The sequence below is a fragment of the Rhinoderma darwinii genome, chromosome 4 (assembly GCF_050947455.1).
Source record: "Rhinoderma darwinii isolate aRhiDar2 chromosome 4, aRhiDar2.hap1, whole genome shotgun sequence".
Taxonomy (NCBI): domain Eukaryota; kingdom Metazoa; phylum Chordata; class Amphibia; order Anura; family Rhinodermatidae; genus Rhinoderma; species Rhinoderma darwinii.
The window spans coordinates 400,426,994-400,452,512 of NC_134690.1; the positions used below are offsets into that span (position 1 = coordinate 400,426,994).

Here is a 25,519-nt window from a genome sequence, read left to right on the forward strand (position 1 = left end):
TCCCCTAGTTGTGGCTGTAAGCAGCAGAAGAGTATCAAGTAACTCTATGGGAGCTGTATATATCTGTATGTAGTGAGCTCCACCTAGTGGTGGCTGCAGGCAGCAATATGTTATCATGTAACACTATGGGAGCTGTATATATCTATATGTAGTGAGCTTCCCCTAGTGGTGGCTGCAAGCAGCAGAATGGTATCATGTAACTCTGTGGGTGCTGTAAATATCTGTATGTAGTGAGGTCCCCCCCCCCCCCAGTGGTGACTGCAGACAGCAGAATGTTATCATGTAACTATGGGAGCTATATATATAAATCTGTAGAGAAAAGCAGAGGATTGGAGCAGCACTGTGAACAAATGCCTGCCTAGGCTGGTGCAAAGCTTCAAAAATAAAGGAGTGACCTCTCCTTATGTGTTAGATATCCAAAAAAGAGAACGTGAAGCAGCACTCAAATAAAGTGAATTTATTCATCCAACATGGAACCACAACGTTTCACCTCCTCTTGAAGATGCCTTCATAGAGGAGGTGAAACGTTGTGGTTCCATGTTGGATGAATAAATTCACTTTATTTGAGTGCTGCTTCACGTTCTCTCTTTTGGATATATAAATCTGTATGTAGTGAGCTCCCAAGAGTTTTGGCTGCAGACAGCAGAATATTATCATGTAACTATGGGAGATATATATATATATATATATATATATATATATATATATATATATATATATATATATATATATAAATCTGTATGTAGTCAGCTCCCAAGAGTTTTGGCTGCAGACAGCAGAATATTATCATGTAACTCTATAGGATCTGTATATATCTATATGTAGTGAGCTCCCCCTAGTGGTGTCTGCAGGTAGTCAATAAGCCACATAGGAGCTGTGTACCCGGTTGTAACCTGAACTGTGGTTGTGTCCTGCAGCAAAATAATGATTCACAGTTTTCAGATGTGGCTTCTGGCAGTTCAATCTGCATATGAATCTGTATAGGAATGGCGCTTGTATTACGTGTTTTTCGTACCTATTTTTTCAGGTTCCTTTTGTCCATTTAATTTTGTTTAAAGATCAAAATCTGTTCCGTGTGTCATATAAGCAATAATAGGGTCAGATAAATAATTTTTTTTATATCTTGGAACATGATAATAATTGCTGGTAAAATATCTTTAGTATATGGAAATGTGTCGGGTAATTGTGTTCTTCATATCGGTCACAGATGTCATCAGATATTTTAGGGCTGTGATGAAGATTTAGAGTAATTATATTCAGATTATATGAAATGTGATGGAAATACGTGAAATGTGGAGGCAATTATAAAATATAACCCCTCAGATTAAATTTATGGAGTTATTACTTCTGAACGAGGAACGAAGACGAGGCGATAGACTACAGCGCACGATACGGACCCTCATCTTGGTAAGTCCAACCTGAGTTTCTGCATGCGGCCATATTGCCGATCCATAATATTGGGTCTTAAGACTACTCTACCTCCAAACCTGCCCATGACTTTACTCCGAAAAACACAGGATCCTTAAGAATATTTTGATTTTTCCACTTTCTAACCCATGCCGTGTTACCGCTTACTCACAGAGGCACCATGTGGCGGCAGATAATATGCCTAGGTTTTCGTAATACAGAACATACCGGGCGCATTAGCCCTTTAGGGTGAATTCACATGCTGCGGATTTGTGGTGCGAAGGACATTTCTAAAGGTCATTTGAAGGTCATGAACTCTACTGGTTCAAATATATAATTAAGACTATGGACTGGTGCACACTATTATGTTATGGCTCTAAATGACCTCCAATGGAAGTCTATGGCGCCCTACTGTACCCCTGTATTTCATATTGATATATTTCCGTGCCCGTGTTCCATCAGATGCAGAATCACAGAGACAGTCATGGTATTGCTTCTAGGGGAGTATCTCAGTAATACTGCGTCGTACGCGGGTGCCATACAGCTGTATATGGAGTGCAGAACAGAGCTGCAGAGACATCGTGTGCATCAGTCATTTTCCGTACAGACGGCTCTGCCATGTTCACGAAGCCTTAATAAAGGGGATGTCCAGGATTATAAAAAATAGGATCTTCATTCCATAAATGGTGCCACTTTTGTCCATGGATCATGTCTGGTATTGCAGCTCAGCCCCATTTAAGTGAAGGGGAATAAGCTGCAATACCAGACTCAGCCCATGGACAAGAGTGGCGCTGTTTCTTGAAAAAGCTGAACATATTTTCAATCTATGACAACTCTTACTGTTCGAGGACTTTGAATCACTTGTCTGGTTGGATAAAACCTGGCATCTGTTTCATAATATGATCCAATTCTAGGAAACCACACAAATTGATCAATTTCATCCTTCCTCCAAAAAAATGGTGATTGAAGAACTAAAGTTCTTGTTTTATGTTCCGAAAACAAAATCTGCCTATGACGAAGACCAGAAATACACAAGTGAAGAATCTATATTAATATTCCAGAGGTGGACACTTAGGGCAGGAACCAGAAGATTACAGCTCAGAGAAGAAATTGGCATTTGAGAACATAAACAAATTTATTAATGTTACATCTAATTCTCTTAATGTGGTTCTCGTCTAAAAATATTCCAGTAAATACACGAGACAGAATCTGATGAGATGTTCATAGCGTACAGTGCTGACCTTTCTACTCAAGTCTGCCGGAGAAACATTCACAAAATGTTGTAAACAACTTCCGTAATATTATAGAAGAAGGGGCGATGTGAATATTCAATGACATAAAGGGTGTGTGTACTTTTAAACATCTACTGAGGGGTTCCTGAGGCAAGTTATAGGGTATCGGTGGGGGTCGGTGTGGCAAGAACCCCACCGATCAGTAGAGTGAAGGGGCTTCAGTGACATTGCAGTGGTGTCCTTACGTCTTCCATCAGCTTCACTCAGAATATAGTCGAAACCGTAGCCATGGCAGTTGTGATGTAGCCCTACGTAGATGAGGAGTGGGTCCACTGAGGGGCAGGAAAGGACAGGGTTGGCTTTCTGGTTCATACCACTACGAAGATGTGCTAAGGAGTCAACTAGGTGGTGGAGACCCATCTTGAACTTTGGTGTGATTACTCTACATCAGAAATTTCCAGGGAAGCTAATCTGGCATGATGTTCACCGGTAGAGGTCCCAACTCATGGCACTCCTCCGATAGCATCTTCTGAATACTTAGTAGGCCATCTGCGACCCTCTTACAGTATCTACAAGATGACCTGAAGAAGGCAAGCACGCCACTAAAATACAGTAGTTAAAATGTTCCAGGAACAGAAAATGAACCATAATTGCCAGGTGGTCAGTTTACGTATTGCAAGTCTTCACCCCATGACCATGGATAACTGTTGGGTGGCAAGTCCTCTGGAGTATTAGGAGGGATCGTAGACAGGGAAAGTATAGCAATTGAGACAATGTTGCTCCTCTCAAAAAGTTACCGAGCCAGGGTTTGTAAATTTGCAGACTATTCTTAATGGGTTTGTCTCTTAAGCGGTACAGCAGTAAGCAAGCAAAACGTTTACTTGACACATCAGCCCCCGTTTCACTGTAGTGCATGTACCTTTAAGATATTTTTTCCTATGTCATGGTTTTGGAAGTTAAGAGAACCATGAAATTCAGATTTAATGAAAGATTTTTTTTATACACTAGAAAGATTTTCATTCCAGCAACCCTCGTCTCCCCACCTACTTCCCACTGACCTACCTTCATGAGAGACCATCCACATTGTAAACTCCGTAGATGAGACATCACAGTGGCTCATTGTCAAGAACTCACCCCACCATGCTGGGACAACTAGACAAATCCTCTTCACTGGAAGTTTTAGCAATGCCCAAGAGCCCCGTATCACACTATAAACCAAAGAATCAGCAAGATCATTTATACAACAACCCCCCCCCCCCACCCAGGGTCAGACATGACCGATCATAGTATTTTTTTATAGGGTCCAGGCTGCGACATAATGCTCCAAATGTTTTAGCAGAAGACAACTTTCAGAGCCACTAGGTTCTTTCTTATGGCTTAGGTCTTAAATAACCTATTTGATTACATTTCCATCAACGTGGACACCTACATGTTCTCTAGAGGTCGTGTTCGGGCATTGCCCTCACAATTTGGTAAGAGGTTATTAGCATGGTCATTGGCAACACTAACGAGGGTGCAAAACATTCTCCGGTAGTGTCTCCTACCCCAGGTCCATATGAATATGTTGATATTTCGATTAAAAAACCTACACTACAAGTCGTGTCCACTAGACTAGTGGTCGCCAACCCAAGGCTCCACAGCTGTTGAGAAACCAACTACTAGGAGTTGTGGTTTCTCAATAGCTGGAGAGATGTTTGTTGGAGAGACGTAGGTTGGAGACCCCAAGTCTAGGGAATGGAGAACAGAGATCATTCTAGAAGTAGATGAGGAGACACTTCAGCTGGCGATAAGGGCAACTGCATCAAGGAACTTCTCACAGGAAGACTTGTCCGTATCTGTAAACCTTGACGGATCTCAACAAGGCCATGACATAGACGCCGGGGAGAAGAGTGAAGGAGCCATCTGTACATTTTCTGCTAAGTCATCAAAAAGCCTTCATTTCAGATTGGAGTCACCGCGCCGATCTGACAATGTTGTCGGTGTAAACCAGATATTTCATTGTAGCATCACGTGGCTGTCATTTAGATGTATGGTCATTCTCGTAATACATGGACAGCTGGATTCCACCAGAGCGGAAGTTGAGGATGTCCCCAAACATTGCACACCATTTTTATACATTTGGCACAGCATTTTGCAAGTTTCCCATCACAGAGCTGTACCCCCCCCCCCCCAATTTATCTAATTATCTGCAGCTCTGCTACACCACACAATGTAGGACTACGGTAATGTTACTGTACCGTGGAGGAAGGTCCTGGCAGGGCAGTACCAAGATATCTCCAATTATAATGTTGGCAAAGATCAATGGTGGGGACAAACTGTAACAAAGGGTCGTAGAACACCGGGTTCTCTTATCTATTCTGTGAGAGGAGAAAAATATTCTGCCAGAACGAAAAAAAAAAATTTGTATTTTGTAAAAAACATGAGCAACACCTCCCTTTGTTTATCCTGACACAGCGCCGCACATTTGGTTGTGGCTATGCATGGTACTACAGCTCAGCTCTATTCACTTAAAAAAATATGTACACATTTGAAACGTTTTTTTCCTTTTTTGTTTGCTCAATAAAACAGCGTATCTGTGGGATTGGTGCAACTTTAATTAGTTTTTATTTAAAAAAAATAATTATTTGAGATACAGCTGCTTTGTATCCTGTATACAGAGTAGCCGTATCTTGTGCTGAAACCTGTATCCATCAGTTCAGCAGGACTGATGGGTTCAGTGACAGCGGGTCCTGCGTGTCTTTTGTTTATAACTTGGATGTGATCGATAACAGGTGAATCCTGCGTGTCAGAGACACACAGGACCCGCTGTCACTGAACCCGTCAGTCCTGCTGAACTGACGGATTCAGGTTTCAGCAGACGATACAGCTGCTCTGTATACAGGAAACAAAGCAGCTGTATCTCAAAAAGTAAAAATAATTTAATAAAATGTAATTAGAAAGTTGCACCAATCACCCTCATACATATTATTATTTAAAAAAAAATGCAACAAACAACCCCCTCCCCTCTTTTTCTAAGGTGCACATAGCCGTTAAATGGAATGGGATGGAGCTGCAGTACCGGGCACCGCCACTACCAATATACCGCGCCGTGCCTGGCGAACAAAGGAGACGCTTTGCCCTAGACTTGTCAAGTAGAGGGTGGGCGAGAAGGGAGTCGAATCACCACCGATCAGATATTGATGACCCATACCAAGCCATCAATATTACAGTCCTGGAAAACTATGTTCACACGCTGAATAAAAAAAGTCTGAAAATGCAGAGCCGTTTTCAAGGGAAAAATAGCTCCTGATTTTCAGCCGTTTTTCTTAGCAATTCACATTTTTTTGCGGCGTTTTTTTTTACGGACGTTTTTGCAGCTGTTTTTCTATAGAGTCAATGAAAAACGGCTCCAAAAACAGCTCAAGAAGTGACCTGCACTTCTTTTTCGCGGGTGTTGTTTTACGCGGCTGTTTTTCAAAACGGCCGTGTAAAAAAATGCAGCGTCGGAGCATAACACCGTTTTTCTGATTGAAATCAATGGCCGGATGTTTGTAGGCGTTCTGCTTCAGATTTTTCGGCAGAAAATAAGCCGTGTTAACATACTCTAACACGTCACAGTACGGTCACATGTGCGAACAGTGGAGCAGTGAGATGTTTCGCGGGGGGAGCCCCAACCCTTATACAAGTAATTCTAGGAACTCTGCCTACAATTTGAAAGGGAACGAGCAGGGTTCGTATAATGGACTTGTCCAATCTTCTGTAAATAAGGCTTTTTTCATTCACTGACAGCAAGCAGGGTGGACATATCCTTTAATCACTGTATAATGAAACGTTGTGCCTCTTAAGATGCGCAAAATTTATCACAGTAGCGCACGCCGTATGATAAATCTGGCGCTTCTTATTAGACAGTTTTCTTTATACCACCTCATGGTTGGCATAGTTTACGCCAGTTATTGCCCCTTGGTACATTTAAGCCACACCCCTTTTCTAGATATCCTTCAAAATTTTCTAGCGAGGCACAAACATAGTTTTTTTTTTTTGGGCACAAAGCCGTAGTCAACGTGTATCAATTGAATTATATATAAAAAATAAGTGTACGACTTAAGCGAGAACTTTTGGCGTAATAGTGCTGTAAATCTACCCTGAATTACCGTATAGTGGAACATTCCAGAACTTCCATATTGTTTATTTCTTGACAGTTTCACAGAAAAACCGTGATTTGAAAATCAAGATGTCCCAAATGTTTGAGATTTGTTAGTAAATCACTGGGGTCCGTCAGGTCCGATCTTTGGATCATTGTACGAAGGATCTGGTGCGGCTTGCTGTAGCCACGCAGATGTGAACAGAGCCTTAGGCCAACAGCAGCAGCAAAGTGGAGGAGATTTAGCAAAACTTTGCCATAGCGGAAAAAAAAAAATATATAAAAATTGTGCAAAAAGTGTTCTACGGTGCGACTCAATCCTGCATTCGTTGCAGGTTTTCCCCATTCATTTTAATGCGGAGGTAAAACCCACAAACAACAAACGTTGCGACGGAACCGCTGCAAATCTGCCGCTAAAAAATGAAAAAAAATATCCATTTTTTTTTTGGGGGGGTTTAGAATTGATACAAAACTCTTTACTTACCCTCCGGGTGTGGTCGTCGATGCTCATTCCTCTGTTCCCCATCCAGTCCGGCCTCTTGGAAGGACGTTTCAGCCCACGTGACTGCCTATTATCACTTATCAATTTATCTAATATTAATCACCTGAGAAGGCTGGACTGTACCGAAAACAGACCGACGTCTCGCTATAACAACGCCCGGGTGGGTAAATATAAACTTTTTATTTTTCCCAGCACGGTTTCCACAGAAGAGATTTTGGCCAAAAATTTGGTGCAGTTGTTCGGATACACGGTGTACGTTTACGCAGCGTAGATGAGACGTGGGAACCCGGCCTTAAAGTGCCCGTACAACTCAGCTGACCGCTAGTTAGACCGGCACCTATTCTTCCCATCACCCCCACACACATGCAGATGGGTAGAACGAGGCCGCTATGCCACGATTACCGTAGATGTACTTAACACTCCCAGCATGGCTGCCCACATGGGTTTATTTTTGAAGACCTTCACATGGAGGCCAAGATAAAAAACGTCATACAGAAAAGCGAAAGAAAAATCACACAAAAAATAAAAAATAAAAGTTATGAATTTGCCGTCTATCAAATAACAGAAATTTTCCGCCTCTTCCATCTGTGAGAAATTCAGAGTTAAGGAACAAAAAGGACAAAATTAAAATCCGAGCGTCTTATAATCATAGGACAGCGAGCCCCGAACCCACATTTCATACCGACAAACATTTATAAGTGAAAATCGGTAAAGTTCCCCCCTCAAGTTATTTTTTTTTATATATATATGTTAAGCCCTAAAATGGCCATTGCAGAACTCCCAACATTCAGACCTAAATAAGAAAAAATATATATAAAAAAAACAAGAACAAAAACAAAACAAAACAAAAACAAAAAAATCGGTGCCAATTAATTTCTTTATCCTCTGCACCAACTAAAAATGTTGCTTTCTTGCAGCCACCACTAGGGGGAGCTTGGCACATACATTGAAGACAATGACACAGTATACAGTGAGCTCCCCCTAGTGGTTGCATAATGAAAAAAAAATGTATCTATAGTCGGCTTATATGAAGAACACAGCTCCATTCTGGTGGCATACACCAGAGAAAACCAGCACTGCATGAACAGGAGCATAGCTAATGGGGGGGGGGGGGGGTAGCATATGCCCTGGGGGGGTGGCATGTGCCCCAGGTGCCAACATGCCACTTCGCCTTGGCCAGGATATTTAGATACAGCTGTGGGGGCAGCAAACAATCTTTGTTCTCAGCTCTGAACTTCTGGCTTTGCAACAGCTCAAGATGCGCCAAACTTATGAAAAGGTGCAAGTCTCAATAAATTTGGCGAATCTTACACCAACGCATTTCATGCTGAAACTCCAGTACACACACGTTATTGCAGGTGAGTCACGAATTCGTGGTAAAACGGTGTGAGTTTTTACCGTACTTTGTTTTTTAGAGCGTGGGCAAAAACGTCTCATTTAAATGCACCCTAAGGATCCAGTCACACATTGCAGGAGAAGTGCAGTTAGAACCGCGTTCATTTTTTTATATAAATGCATCCACATCGAAAAACGCAACAAATTGCAGTAAAAAAAAAATGCATGCAGTTTTCGGATATGGTTTTCTTATGCGGTTCGAACCCCACCTCAATTTGTAAATGGGCCCTTATGGAATTATCATGGTGGATTTGTTGCAGAAATTTCTGGGACTATCCTATTATTTTGAAAGTGGCTTTCAAAAATCTCCTGTTGGTTGTATGCAGTGAGTTTTCAGTCGCAGAAATTTCTGCAACAAGTGTCCCGAGTGTGAATATACCTTTAAGAGCGATCCAAGATCTCAGCCTGATCAATCACGTCCTCAAACTCATCAGTCTCACCTCCGCTACACCATTAACTTTATCAGTCTCCTCTGGATGCTCCTCCACTGTCTTCAGCCTAGTCCCATACTTCATGGTCGCCTCGTTCTTACCTACGGCTTCTTCATCCCGCTTCTTAACTCTCGGGTTCCCATTAAACCGATACCTCACCGGTTCACAAAACTCACACTGGTTTGGGTCACCACCATCATCTTGAGAGATCTGGCCACAATTATGGCAAATCTTTTTAAACTCCATCGAGGGTGGGAGCTTCTTGCCAAATCTTTTCTGCCCAGGATACACCAAAAAACCTTTTATACCTGCAATGGAAAAGTGTGCAGGAGGGTGCTTTACTCCCGCAGCACATACAGGCTCAACTTTCAGACGCACCCACAACTTGTACTTCCCGTTGAATATTCCAATAACATTCTGTTGCCTCTCTCCTCCACGCACAGAGTCGCAGTATTGTTCCAAGTACGTCATCACCACCTGAATGTCAGCGAAAGGGTCGAACAAGTGGACAATCATCGGCCGTTCTCGCAACCCAAACAAAGGGAAGAACCGGATGTGCTCCAAAACAGGGGTCCCCTTGTTGATCCTTAAACAATTAAAGAAATGGCGGCATCTACTCTTTTGGTGGAAGGTTACATCATAGAGACCCCGCTTTGGGAAATCCTGGAGGCAAAAAACCTCAGATCTACGTATTCCGGCCAAACCTTCCAGGAGATCGCACACGACGTAGGACAGGCCGATGGAGTTTTTCTTTGCCGGGTCTACAAGGAGACGTATGGTGTTCTTCACCCAGGACGCCCTCATTGCCCCAAGACCCGTCACTGATGACTACAACTCCTCAAGACACCACGATCAACCAGAAGGCCCCGGGCTGAATGATCCCCTTTATATAAGACGTAATTGGTCGTTATCAGGTCATGTGGCCAGTGCACCTGGATCCTATAGGAGATCACCTGACCTGCCTGATCACCTCTAGGACTGGAGCCTGGAGATAGCTATTGCACAGGGGTCATTCACACCTCGCGGTTGAGGGGTAGTTGTAACCGCTTAAACAAACTCTACCAATACAAAACCACACACAATTTTTACTGGTATTTAGTGCATTTTTTGATGCTTTTATTACACGGTTGCAGTAAAAAAACAACCGCAACAGCATCGAAAAATGCACTAAATCGCAGTAAAATTGCATGCAGTGTTCGGTTGCAGTTTTTTAATGTGGTTCTAAACACAACCCAACCGCAATGTGTGAATGGACCCTAAGGGTGCACTTACATGAGATGTTTTTGGCCGTGCAGTTAGGATGGATTCACACGAGCACATTACGTCCGTAAAGGACGGAACGTATTTCGGCCGCAAGTCCCGGACAGAACACACTGCAGGGAGCCGGGCTCCTAGCATCATAGTTATGTACGACGCTAGGAGTCCCTGCCTCGCTGCAGGACAACTGTCCCGTACTGTAATCATGTTTTCAGTACGGGACAGTAGTTCCACGGAGAGGCAGGGACTCCTAGCGTCGTACATAACTATGATGCTAGGAGCCCGGCTCCCTGCACTGTGTTCGGTCCGGGACTTGCGGCCGAAATACGTTCCGTCCTTTATGGACCGAACATGCTCGTATGAATCCAGCCTAAGACCGCGTAAAATATTGCATCAAAATGCTTGAGGATAAATCGCAGTTTGTAGTGCGTTTCCGTCTGTACCGTTTTAACAGTTGAGATTGTAAAACAAATGTGTTTCACCTGTAAAAACTGCACAGCCCAAAAAACGCATTGCAAACCGTGGCAATTTTCAGTAAAACGGCGTGTGTTTTTTCCATGACGTTCATGCGGTTTTTACTGCACGGACAAAAACGTCTCATGTAGATGTCCCCTTAGTGTCTGTTCACACGGATTTGTTGTAGAAGATTTAGCAGCAAATCCAACCCAATTTCCAGATTACGTGCAGATTTGCCGCACAGGTTTTCCAAAAACTTCTCATTTAAATGCACCCTTAGGTCTTATTCACACAGTGTCGTTTTTGTTATGTAGGAAAGATTCTACACCAGGCAGTAGCTTTAAAAAAACAGCACCAAAAAAACTGCACCAGAACTGCACTGTGTAAATATTTCTCCTGGAAACAGCCCCGTAATTTCGGCCGTTACAGACGCTGCCGTGTGAACATACCCTTAGTGTGAAGTCCCAGCCCCCGCTCCTGGGAGACGTGAGACAGGCCAGGTTATAGGTGCGCTGGTCACATGACCTGATTATCCGCCATTACTGCTGATATAAAGGGGGATCATAGAGTCCGGGGGTCATCAGGGCAGATTGTTCACAGCGTCTTGTGTTGGGGGAGGGGCAGTGATCGTCAGATAATAAGATGGTTCCATCAGACGCTGAGAAGACGGCTCTGGACTCCATGTTAGAGAAGACTTAGGGTATGTTCACACGGCCTATTTACGGACGTAAATCGGGCGTTTTTGCCCCGAATTACGCCCGAAAATAGCGCCTCAATAGCGCTGACAAACATCTGCCCATTGAAAGCAATGGGCAGACGTTTGTCTGTTCACACGAGGCGTATATTTACGCGCCGCTGTCAAATGACGGCGCGTAACTAGACGCCCGCGTCAAAGAAGTGACCTGTCACTTCTTTGGCCGTAATTGGAGCCGCTATTCATTGACTCCAATGAATTGCAGCGCTAATTACGGCCGTAATTGACGCGGCGTTCAAGCGCCTGCACATGCCGGTACGGCTGAAATTACGGGGATGTTTTCAGGCTGAAACATCCCCGTAATTTCAGCCGTTACGGACCCCCGCCGTGTGAACATACCCTTATGCTCACACAGAGTTTTTTGCAGGCGGAATTTCTGCCTCAAATTCCGTTTGGAAGTTTGAGGCAGATTTTCCTCTCCTTGCACGCCGATTTTCGCGGCATTGAGCACCGCGGGCATAAAACGCAGCAAAATACGCTTTCTCTGCCTCCCATTGAAGTCAATGGAAGGTCAGAGGAGTAAACGGCCAAAGATAGGGCATTGAAATCAATGGGAGGCATTTTCGGGCCGTTTTTGACGAGTTTTGCGGCGTGGTTTCCGCGTCCAAAAACTCAGTGTGAACTTAGCCTTAGGGTATGTTCACACGGCCTATTTTCGGCTGTTTTTCGGGCCGTAAACGCCCAAAAAACGTCCGAAAAATCGGAAGCAGAACGCCTCCAAGCGGCGTTCTGTTCCGACGGAGCGTTTTTCGCGCCGTTTTTTTTACGCATTAAAAAAAACGGCCGCAAAAAAGAAGTGCAAGACACCGTTTTCCATAGAATCTATGGAAAAAACTCCAAAAACGTCTGTAAAAAAACGCAGCGAAAATCGCGAGTGGCACAAAAAACGTCTGAAAATCAGGAGCTGTCTTCTCTTGAAACCAGCTCCGTATTTTGAGACTTTTTGACTCTGCGTATGAACATACCCTTAACCTCGAGCGGAGGACGTTGGGTCTGAGGCCATGGACAGGCGAGGGGCGGAGGTAGAACTTGATTTTCTAGAGCTAAAAGTGCTGGATTTATTAATAGTGCGCCATTTTTTGGTGTAAAGTAAATAAGCCAAGAGTTGTGCCGAATGTATCGTATAATATAATACAAATGAAGTATCTGATAATTATTGTAATGTGTTTTGTCATCTCGGGCAGGAAACTGTTCACATGAAGCATCAACGCCGCAGCAGAGGGGCTGAGTTGTGAACACCTCTCGTCCATACGCTGTATAAAAAATCCGCCGAAAACACGTTCATAAATTGACGTGCGGTTTCTACATTTGCAGCAGGGCCACTTTATGCGGCTGAATCGCAGCTTTTAGGTTGTGGGTTTTCACCTTCGAATTCAATGTGGAGGCAAAACCCGCAACAGATAGCCGATGTTGCGATTTTTGCGGCAGAATCCCAGCTTTTGCGCCATAAAAATTGAAACGAAGAGCAAAAAAAAAACAATCTCAAACATTAAAAAAACGGCCGTTTTTTACGTCTGAGGTGCATCCGTGCTGCACCCCTGCGAGACGCGTTATCACAGCCCCCATAGACTAGTTTCTATAGGGGGATGCGAGACGTGCAAAAAAATAGGACATGTCCTGTTTTTTAACGGACCCTTCACACGCTCCGTTGAAACAATGGCCCCACTGAATTATAAGCCAGGGGATCTATTAGTCTCCTCCAATCTAATCTATAATTTGTTCACCTCGGTTTAGGGGGTCACTGTTATTTTTTTGTTTTTATCTTAAGCGGAGTCTGGCGTCCGACTACATCCGGAAGAGACTGACCTCTTCTGCTCCATGGTGCCCGAAGTCCTTCTCTTCCGGGTGTAGTCTGACCTCATCGGCAGTAGTGCTGATTAACATGGTGAACGTAAAGGGTTACTGCGCATGCGCCGATTAAGAAGCGGAGCCGCTCCTGTGTTCGAGGCTACAGGGTCAGACGTGAACTCTCCTATAAGGCTATGTTCACACGCAAACGTAAAAACAGCTCCTGAATTTCAGACATTTTGCAAGTGCACGCGTTTTTCGCGGCGTCTTTTACGGACGTAATTGGAGCTGGTTTTCTATGGAGTCAATGCAAAACGGCTCCAATTACATCCCAAGAAGTGACATGCACTTCTTTGAGGCGGCCGTAAAAAAAAAGCCCGTCTGCCCAGAACATCGTAAGACCCATTGAATTCAATGGGCGGATGTTTGCCGACGGTTTGGAGCCGTTTTTTCGGCCGTAATTCCAGGCAAAAAACGACTGAATTACGTCCGTAAATAGGGCGTGTGAACATACCCTTACACTGCCTGGCCCCTGTCGATCAATGGAAGGAGGGAGGGAGGTTTGGACTGGGGAAAGAAGTCATAGCGTTTTGGAGCTACGGTGACTCCCTCGTTGCTCCGAGATGCTCATTTGCATATTCTGAATAAAACTATTTTCTCTGCAACGGAGGCACTGATGCGAAAAAGGTAAATGTTAGGCTGGCTTCACACAACCTATTTTCAGACGTAATGGAGGGGTTTTACGCCTCAAATTACACCTGAAAATACGGCTCCAATACGTCGGCAAACATCTGCCCATTCATTTCAATAAGTCTTACGATGTTCTGTGCCGACGACCTGTCATTTTACGCGCCGCTGTCAAAAGAACAGGACACTTCTTGGGACGTAATTGGAGCCATTTTTCATTGAATCCAATGAAGAACAGCTCCAAATTACGGCCTTAAAAGACGCCCCGCAAAACGCGAGAACGAGCAATTACGTCTGAAATTCAGAAGCTGTTTTCTCCTGAAAACCACTCCGTAATTTCAGATGTAATTGCAGTTATCGTGTGCACATACCCTTAGATTCAGGTGAGCCTACTCTACATTGCCCTGTTGCTAGTTTGGTAGGTACATTTCTGGTGACTGACTGCCTTTAAAAGGATTTTCCCATCTTTACCATAAATTTCTGCTCGCTGGGGGCCCCACTAATCCTGTGAGATAGGGGAGCGGGGGACGGGACGCCTTGGAGTGTCTAACCACTAAAACTTTCCCAAACTTCTACATCAACTATTTCATTTCCCCAGTCTCCAAGAACCATCCTGACACCAAGTCCCACTCCAGTCATATGGACGTGACTCCCGGCAGTCAGGATCTGAAGACACATGGAGGGAGGATCGTCTACGCCATTGTTGATGACCTGAACCACCAGGCAAATCTCCAGGAGAACTTGTCAGAACTGCGGGGGCTGCACAAAACAAGCTGAACGTAGACCCCATCCGGTGAGGAGCCGATCTGATATGGAAGGAATCATCTTGGGTTTTCCTACAGTGGAGATCAGGATTCCTGGTATGGAGGTCGGGTTACCTTCAAGTGGCTGCAGATCTTTATAGGCTAGCTTCAAACAGAAGGGATTTAATTGATCCCATACTCATGGCGTATCGTTAGAATGTGTCCTCAATATCAAAAGTTGAAACCCTCACCAATAAGAATGAGGCCCCTTTGGCTTCTATCAAACATGGCGCCATCATGGTCTGGTTTTGTAGCGGCCCCATTCAAGCAAAGTTGTCCCCTGCCCCCACCACACTCCAACGACTGGAAATGTTTGTAGGTTTGCTCGTTCCTACGATCGCGTTGCTTGCAGTGTAGAATTTTATGGACCATTCCTAGGATTCTACCGGCTTGGCGATGGCGGCATGTCTTAGATGATGACTTTACCTACCCTACTAAGTCCTACCTGTAACCCCAAACTGCTCCCATTTCATAATTGCACTAGTACTGAGCCCGGGTTGAAGACCCCCAAAGCTGCTACAAGGTTGGTTGCACAGTTTTTCATACTACGTGAAATTTGCAGCATTTTTTTTCCTGATGCCCTTTATCTTGGGCCATGTTGCAGAGATTCAGTGCTGGCTTAGGGACATGGCCATAATGCAGATTATTTGAGGTCCCCAGAGCTTGTGACCCGTCAGTTAAAGTTACCTAGAACCCAAAGCTACTTAAGATATTGTGTGGAATCATTCCAAGTAGTTTTGGTTTCTAGGTATCCCTATAGGCTCCCAAGATCCTGGTCCGGTGGATAGCCGGATGACTGGAGAGTACTAGATGTCAGCCTATGACTTGGTGGGTTGTCTACAACCGTGTTTCTAAGCAAAGTAGCCATAACTCAAAAACATTACCTCGAGGTACCCCCAATGCCATGATCTTCCACCTTACTACATGGCATTAGAGCAGCACAAGTCCCCTCCAGGGCAGCAGTCCCCAACCTGCGGCTCTACAGTTTTGCAACAGTTGAAGGGCCACGGGTGTAAGACTTCTGCCCCAGAGACTCGGCATGTGACCCTGGGGTATGTGTACCACTCGTTAAGAACCCAAGATACAGTGTAGTGTATACATGTCTCCTATATATGAGTGGTCTAGAATTGTCACTCCCCAGCTGCTGTGTAATTGTCTCCTGGAGGTCACAGTCCAGTATTTCCCTGATGCGGACACGACTGCCTGCGACAAGTTCCTCACGGCGGTGGACGTTGCCCTGATCGCCAGCTGATGGGAGAAGAAGAAGACCAGCCAGAATATCTATGTTTCTGGGTTTCAAGTAATAAATATTTCATATGAATTCATCCCCCTGGCCTCCTTGTCTTTCTGATAATGGTAAGTAGCTGGTTACTCATACCCAGGTGGCTCGGTGGTTGGCGCTGGTGACTTGGGGTCCTGGGTTTGAATCTGACCAGAGCAACATGTAGTTCGATGGTCTCACCTTGTGTAGACTTTCCCCAGATACAAACCCCCCAAAATCTGTACTCCTAAACCTGTAGATTAGGGACTGGGAGTGCTTTACTAATCGTGAAAATTTGCTCAGAGTTCTACTTTAAGATCTATTTCAGATTGTGTCAGAGATCTCTATATATCGCCATTTAATCCCATATTGACTTATTTGCCTACTCTAATGAAATGTCCAAGACTTGCGGGCGCCCCCACATAAACCTCTCCCCGTTCCTGCACTTCCCTCCGCTTCCAGGTGCCGGTGCAGACTGCTTCCTGTCACCAAGCGGGTATGGACATTGCTTGCGGCAGTGACTAGGGATGGGTAGCTCGCTGAACGTCTGGTCTGAGGTCTATAAAGGGGTCATTTGGGGTCTGTATAGGGGGTGTTTTTATTTTGGGATGCAGAATGTGTGGTCTGTATTCATTTCGGTGTGTGATGAAGGGAGTCATGACTTATGATTCGAATACTGCAGGTTGGAGAAGTGTCCTATATAAATGGGCACGGACTATAGGATGACGTTACCTACGCCAATTTTTTTTCCCATCTTTGGAACCTCCCTGATGGCTCCTAAAAGTTGGCAGGTAGATACAGAGAAGAATAAAACCTAATTGTATATTTTCCAGCTTCATGACTTACTTGAGTTTCTGACGACTGGTTTCCACCATCCTGTGTGGGACAGCTGCAAAACTAGGAGCAGGTCCTATTCCTGTCCGTGTTTGCAGCTCTGTCTCGCCCATTCAAGTCAAACGTATGGAGCATACGGAGCGGATGCAGAGGACATACAGACGTCGGATCCGTTTTACAGGCCACAAAATACAAACGGTCTTGTGCGCGCAGCCCAATTAGTGGGAGCGGGCTGTGCGCTTAGAAACTAAGATTGCAAACAAGAAAATATTTATTTTGTTTGGGCAGCGTGGAGCCATTAGAGCATGCCTCTGATGTTGCTCGCCAGAGAGGAGCAGAAGAAGCCTGCGTTTGAGGAGAGCTGAGCAAGCACCCCTCAATAAATTGATGGGTACGGGGATGATGGGGTTTGTATACAGGGATAATGGCTGTATATAAACCCTGTATATACCAGCCAGACTAGGCTGGGTTATAAACAGGGATGATGGTGGTTATATACAGTGACCATGGCTGGACCAGCCATCATCCCTGTATATAACCCCCATCATCCCTGTATATAACAGCCTGGCTGTCATATGCAGGGGTAATGGCTGGCATATAACTAGAGCGTGCCTCTTCAGCTGTAACCGTATGCATTGGGTGGGGGGTCCACTGGGTTGGGGCGCACTCAGATGTGTTTTGTCATCCCCCCCTCCTGTGCTAAACCCCTATCTACTCCGCTGTGCTGGCCCTATGGTCTGATATCATATTGAAAACCTCCAAATGAAAGTGGAGACGTAAGACTTTCTTCGAGTCCGTACAGATCAGAGCCACGTATAGGTGGCTTATCTAACAAGGTCATCCATTCATGTAGTAATTCCGCAGGGTTAATGTTTGGGCTCCCCTGGAGATAAATGTTCACCAAAGGGGCTGTAGAAAGAAAATGAGGTGTCCCAGTCAACTATGTGTGGCAACCTTGTAAGTCCATGTGCTGACCCTCTCTATGGCCTTAAAACATCTAGCCTATAGATGGCACGAGAAAGCTTTCTATTTTGCATATTTCCCAGGAAGCATTGCCCGAAAGTCTCTGTACTAGCTGGATCTCCTCAAGGAGTAGGGGCATGCACAAACTTTAGGACCCCACAGCAAAACTCATAATGGGCCCCACTGAGAGCACCAGTACTGTAAAATTACAATAGGTACAGATTTCGATGACTACATACTGTCGCCCTCCGATTAAACCCTTCCTAAAAAGAAGTCTCCTCTTCTGAATTTACCAGTTAATTTTTATTTTAGAATACAAAACCAATATTACATGAATTACTCTTCTGGGTTATTACAGTACAGGAGTTTATAATAGGAAATATAGGTGCTAGGCCATGGCCGGACATTCAGCCGAAAGGACCAAGTTGGAGAATCTGTAGTCACTTTGATCAATATCTTGGCCTGGTCTTCAGGGATTAGCTAGAAGTCAGGATTATGGACGTCTCGTTGAGAAACTTTTCCCATGCAGGTTGGACGAAGTCTCCGGGAAATTGCTCAGCCAAAACCTCCTGAATGCAAACACCGAGAAGCTGAAAAGAAGCAGAACAGAGGTTACGATCTATGGTGTAACAAGAAATCGGGTCCGCTAAACAAAAATGTATAATGTAAGGCCATATTCTGGTCATTGGTGTGCTAGTGTAGGGCCCCACTCTCTCGCATTTGCTGTTCATGTTCTGGATATATACAGGACTCTATATATAGAGGTCGGCGTAAGCCGTATAAAGCAGGAAGGGCCGATTGATCACCCAATAAGTCCACGAACTCTCAGACCGATGTTTGTGAACTGTAACTTAGGTTTTATGCACATGGCATTGAGGTGGAGTCCTGTACGGCTCCATATGGGACGCGGTGTGCTGCCATACAATGCTCAATCAGGTGCACCCTGGACAAAAGTATGTGAACCCCTGACGTTAAACCTATATGAGCCTATTGGACATCCCATTCACAGACCATGGGTGTTATTATGGTGTTGGGTCCCTTTTGCGGCTATAACAGCCTCCACTCTTCTAGCATGACTTTCCACAAAATTTTGGGGTCTCTGAAAATTTGTGGCCATTTGAGGACCGCACTGATATTGGGGGAGATGGTCTGGCTTACAATAAGTGTTCCAATTCATCCTGAAGGTGCTGAATGGGGTTGAGGTCCGGGCTTTGTGCAGCCACTCTTAATTCCTCCACACCAAACTCCTCACCCCATGTCTTTATGGAGCTCGCTGTGCGCAGTCATAATGGAATATTCCATTGGATTTCCCCTTTAAGATACTGGGGTTAATTCAAGTTTTATATAGTGTCTGGCCACCATTTTTTTCAATGTTCTCATGGCCAAGCTTAGTGCATATAACCGTTTCCACTAGGGTCGTACTCCACTCCCTCCTCTGCATAGAACCTACTCCATAAAAGCGGTAGGACATGGAGGACCGGCCACTGAATATATATATATATATATATATATATATCCGGTACGGTTTTAAGCTTGCGGCCTGAGCGATTATATGGGCAGCTGAATGTCAGAATGTGATGGTCAGGGACCCTGGAGAGAAGACAGAAGTGTTTTTCACCGCTTATGTATGCAGCACTTCATGGCCGCCGTACTGCCTTCTATTGGTCCCATTATCACTGGGATGCTGGTACTACACCCGCAGTTACAGTAGAAAAGTATAGTGTAAATAATAGTCCCCAAAAGGTCTTTTCTGACCTTTTGAGGGACAGGCTGCAATAATGAAAAAATAAAAGTAAAAAAAAAAACGAAACAAAAATTAATTTGACACCTAAAATACTTCCCCAAAACACCCTCCGCCGCCCATCATTTTTGTAACGCCAGCCCTGACCCAATTACCCTAAAATAGACATGTAATATATCTAAATTTACGGTAGACAACGACGAGCACAAATAAAAAGTATGTTTTAAGGTTACCCTATATTATTGCCAGAAAAAAAATTGCTACAATGTAAAAAATAAATATATATATATATATAATTATTATTTTTTTTTCACTCTATGAGCCTAAAAATGCCCAAAGAAGCTAAAATTGTGTGTAAGTACATTGATAACGAAAAAAATTACAAAAAATATCGGAAAAATCCCGTCACCAGCCCCCAAAAAAAAATGTTAAGTGTGTACATTAACGCAAGCTAAAAATGGCTGAACGGTGCCAGGTCCTGAACAGGTTAATCCATTTACAAAATTGACTAATTTTTACTTTTAGATGCATTTGAGCAATGAAAACAACTGGTTGCAAAAGTATACACACCCTTTGAGAAGAGTTATTTTCCAGTACAAGTTTCCCTTTTAGCGATACTACTACATGCAACGGTTAATGCTGTACGTTTATCTGACCGTCGTGGGTGGTTCATCTATAAAAGGTGGCGGGTTGCCCATCACTGGAGATGGATTGTGGGCGTACTGACCAATAGGAATTATTATTTCATCAATTATCTACTTTGATTAGGACATGGATAAATACATTGAACTACTTTGGAAATGATGTTCCTCACCTTTATGTGCTCCGCGGTGACCTTCAGCTTGTTGGTGTGGAGATCCTGGTACTTGGACAGACTGTCCAGATTTTTGGAGGCTTCTCCAAGTGCATTAAAAATCTTTCCTCCATGAGTCAAAAGGTCCTGAGAACCGGGAGTCAGGTCATAGCGGCCAAAGAACGACTTAGTGTCAGGGTGGCTCTGGAAAAGTCTGGAATTACAAGTGAACATGCTAAGAATCGAATCCGTTATGCAAATGATTTTATATATATATATATATATATATATATATATATATATATATATATATATTTATTTATCTCCGGGCTATCCTGCTGTATTATATCAGACTCTTCCTTATTATCTCAGGGCTATCCTGCTGTATTATATCAGACTCTTCCTTATTATCTCCGGGCTATCCTGCTGTATTATATCAGACTCTTCCTTATTATCTCAGGGCTATCCTGCTGTATTATATCAGACTCTTCCTTATTATCTCAGGGCTATCCTGCTGTATTATATCAGACTCTTCCTTATTATCTCCGGGCTATCCTGCTGTATTATATCAGACTCTTCCTTATTATCTCAGGGCTATCCTGCTGTATTATATCAGACTCTTCCTTATTATCTCAGGGCTATCCTGCTGTATTATATCAGACTCTTCCTTATTACCTCAGGGCTATCCTGCTGTATTATATCAGACTCTTCCTTATTATCTCAGGGCTATCCTGCTGTATTATATCAGACTCTTCCTTATTATCTCAGGGCTATCCTGCTGTATTATATCAGACTCTTCCTTATTATCTCAGGGCTATCCTGCTGTATTATATCAGATTCTTATTATCTCAGGGCTATCCTGCTGTATTATATCAGACTCTTCCTTATTATCTCAGGGCTATCCTGCTGTATTATATCAGACTCTTCCTTATTATCTCCGGGCTATCCTGCTGTATTATATCAGACTCTTCCTTATTATCTCAGGGCTATCCTGCTGTATTATATCAGACTCTTCCTTATTATCTCAGGGCTATCCTGCTGTATTATATCAGACTCTTCCTTATTATCTCCGGGCTATCCTGCTGTATTATATCAGACTCTTCCTTATTATCTCAGGGCTATCCTGCTGTATTATATCAGACTCTTCCTTATTATCTCAGGGCTATCCTGCTGTATTATATCAGACTCTTCCTTATTACCTCAGGGCTATCCTGCTGTATTATATCAGACTCTTCCTTATTATCTCAGGGCTATCCTGCTGTATTATATCAGACTCTTCCTTATTATCTCAGGGCTATCCTGCTGTATTATATCAGACTCTTCCTTATTATCTCAGGGCTATCCTGCTGTATTATATCAGATTCTTATTATTATCTCAGGGCTATCCTGCTGTATTATATCAGACTCTTCCTTATTATCTCAGGGCTATCCTGCTGTATTATATCAGACTCTTCCTTATTATCTCCGGGCTATCCTGCTGTATTATATCAGACTCTTCCTTATTATCTCAGGGCTATCCTGCTGTATTATATCAGACACTTCCTTATTATCTCAGGGCTATCCTGCTGTATTATATCAGACTCTTCCTTATTATCTCCGGGCTATCCTGCTGTATTATATCAGACTCTTCCTTATTATCTCAGGGCTATCCTGCTGTATTATATCAGACTCTTCCTTATTATCTCAGGGCTATCCTGCTGTATTATATCAGACTCTTCCTTATTACCTCAGGGCTATCCTGCTGTATTATATCAGACTCTTCCTTATTATCTCAGGGCTATCCTGCTGTATTATATCAGACTCTTCCTTATTATCTCAGGGCTATCCTGCTGTATTATATCAGACTCTTCCTTATTATCTCAGGGCTATCCTGCTGTATTATATCAGATTACTATTATTATTATCTCAGGGCTATCCTGCTGTGTTATATCAGATTCTTCTTATCTCAGGGCTATCCTGCTGTATTATATCAGACTCTTCCTTATTATCTCAGGGCTATCCTGCTGTATTATATCAGACTCTTCCTTATTATCTCAGAGCTATCCTGCTGTATTATATCAGACTCTTCCTTATTATCTCAGGGCTATCCTGCTGTATTATATCAGACTCTTCCTTATTATCTCAGGGCTATCCTGCTGTATTATATCAGAATCTTATTATCTCAGGGCTATCTTACTGTATTATATCAGACTCTTCCTTATTATCTCAGGGCTATCCTGCTGTATTATATCAGACTCTTCCTTATTATCTCAGAGCTATCCTGCTGTATTATATCAGACTCTTCCTTATTATCTCAGAGCTATCCTGCTCTATTATATCAGACTCTTCTTATTATCTCAGGGCTATCCTGCTGTATTATATCAGATTCTTATTATTATCTCAGGGCTATCCTGTTGTATTATATCAGACTCTTCCTTATTATCTCAGGGCTATCCTGCTGTATTATATCAGACTCTTCCTTATTATCTCAGGGCTATCCTGCTGTATTATATCAGACTCTTCCTTATTATCTCAGGGCTATCCTGCTGTATTATATCAGACTCTTCCTTATTATCTCAGGGCTATCCTGCTGTATTATATCAGACTCTTCCTTATTATCTCAGGGCTATCTTACTGTATTATATCAGACTCTTCCTTATTATCTCAGGGCTATCCTGCTGTATTATATCAGACTCTTCCTTATTATCTCAGGGCTATCCTGCTGTATTATATCAGACTCTTCCTTATTATCTCAGGGCTATCCTGCTGTATTATATCAGACTCTTCCTTATTATCTCAGGGCTATCATGCTGTATTATATCAGACTCTTCCTTATTATCTCAGGGCTATCCTGCTGTGATATATCAGATTCTTATTATCTCAGGGCTATCTTACTGTATTATATCAGACTCTTCCTTATTATCTCACGGCTATCCTGCTGTATTATATCAGACTCTTCCTTATTATCTCAGGTCTATCCTGCTGTATTATATCAGACTCTTCCTTATTATCTCAGGGCTATCATGCTGTATTATATCAGATTATTATTATCTCAGGGCTATCCTGCTGTATTATATCAGACTCTTCCTTATTATCTCAGAGCTATCCTGCTCTATTATATCAGACTCTTCTTATTATCTCAGAGCTATCCTGCTATATTATATCAGACTCTTCCTTATTATCTCTGGGCTATCCTTCTGTATTATATCAGACTCTTGCTTATTATCTCAGGGCTATCCTGCTGTATTATATCAGACTCTTCCTTATTATTTCACGGCTATCCTGCTGTATTATATCAGACTCTTCTTATTATCTCAGGGCTATCCTGCTGTATTATATCAGACTCTTCCTTATTATCTCAGGGCTATCCTGCTGTATTATATCAGATTCTTCTTATTATCTCAGGGCTATCCTGCTGTATTATATCAGACTCTTCCTTATTATCTCAGGGCTATCCTGCTGTATTATATCAGATTATTATCTCAAATCTATCCTGCTATATTATATCAGACTCTTCCTTATTATTTCAGGGCTATCCTGCTGTATTATATCAGACTCTTCCTTATTATCTCAGGGCTATCCTGCTGTATTATATCAGACTCTTCCTTATTATCTCCGGGCTATCCTGCTGTATTATATCAGACTCTTCCTTATTATCTCAGGGCTATCCTGCTGTATTATATCAGACTCTTCCTTATTATCTCAGGGCTATCCTGCTGTATTATATCAGACTCTTCCTTATTATCTCAGGGCTATCCTGCTGTATTACATCAGACCAAAATTATTATTTCATGAGTCGTGATGGACTATATCCAAACTATCTTTAAAATAGAGACTGTCTCAATTATTGTCTCGGAGCTATTACTTATTACACCAACACTTGGTGGATTTGTTGCAAATTTCTCTGCAGCAAATTTTGCATGTATTATGTGCGGTTTTTGCTGTGGATTCACAGCGGATTTCACTCCTTCTACATTAAAAATGGTAAAATTTGCTGTAAACCTTCTGAATTTTAACAAGAAAGATAACGGCCACCCGAAGGACTGGTCTGAAGTCTTCATCTTTATAAGGTTATTTCACAAGTCTGCCGCATTTACTATCTGAGATCCCTGACTTCGTATCTTACAGTTTATTTGAGAGTCTTACTGTAACAACGCTCTGCAAATTAAATAATTATAATGGACATAACAATTCAGATTCTTGAGAAAAAATCCCCCCAAAAATTCTTGGCCTCCCACCAGCCTGAGATTTAAAAAAAAAATAAATACCCCCCCTTCTAGCGGACACCAATGAATCTATCCCCACTGCCCACCTTCCTTCTCCCCCAAATCCTTTTTTGAGGCCCCGTGTAGTGACCCCAGGCACCTCCGTGGACCTTGATCCAGCCATGATGACTAGTAAGCAATGGTACAACTCTATCTGCAATCTATGAGGCTTCCTGGAGAAGTCCTTAAAATTTTAATTGTTACCTGACCATCGCCTCGGCCCCGAGTTTTTTGGACTGTGGAGCGATCTTCTCCCATAGGGAAGTGATGGCCGCCTTCTCGCTGGCAGAAAGTCCCATGTTGTGGGTTGGTAGTGTGTAATTCTTCTCCTGTAGCTTCTATAGCAGAAAGGTCCCTTATATAGATGCCGTGGGCTCAATCTATGCTAATGTATGGTGAGGGTCACATGTACTTGTTGAGTGAAATCTCCATAATCTGGTCTGGACTGGAGCAGGAGCCATTGACTTTATCTGTGGGGGTGTAGAATAGATCAATGCACTAAATTATTTTCAGTCCAAGTTTTAATTGGTCACAGGCTGTAAGTAGCTGAAATCTGACGCCAGGAGACGACATGGAATGTAAAGTATGTAATGCTTATTTACAACCATTGTTCCTTATATCACAAATGATACATAATCTGCCTTATGACCATCTAAGCCGGGGAATAATGAATGAGAACGCTACGCGCACCACGTACACACTACATCCTGCGCATGGAGGGCAGAGAGGGCACCTGAAGGGTGGGCAGTGAAATGGCAATATCCATAGGCACTCGCTTGAGGAAACGCATAATAATTGTCCAGGAGGAAAATGTGTATATATATATATATATAGTGTGTGTGTGTGTGTGT

General features: G+C 43.1%; 1 protein-coding gene across 1 annotated transcript; it reads right to left on the reverse strand.

The window, feature by feature from the left end:
• Positions 1-18,278: 18,278 nt before the first annotated feature.
• On the reverse strand, positions 18,279-25,131 carry LOC142761440 (hemoglobin heart muscle subunit alpha-type-like). Its single transcript, XM_075864630.1, has 3 exons — positions 24,873-25,131; positions 20,446-20,638; positions 18,279-18,480 (listed from the first exon to the last, which is right to left on the reverse strand). Exons 1-3 carry the CDS (start codon positions 24,965-24,967, stop codon positions 18,367-18,369), a joined length of 402 nt encoding a protein of 133 aa, XP_075720745.1. The 5' UTR covers positions 24,968-25,131; the 3' UTR covers positions 18,279-18,366.
• Between the last annotated feature and the right edge of the window lie 388 nt (positions 25,132-25,519).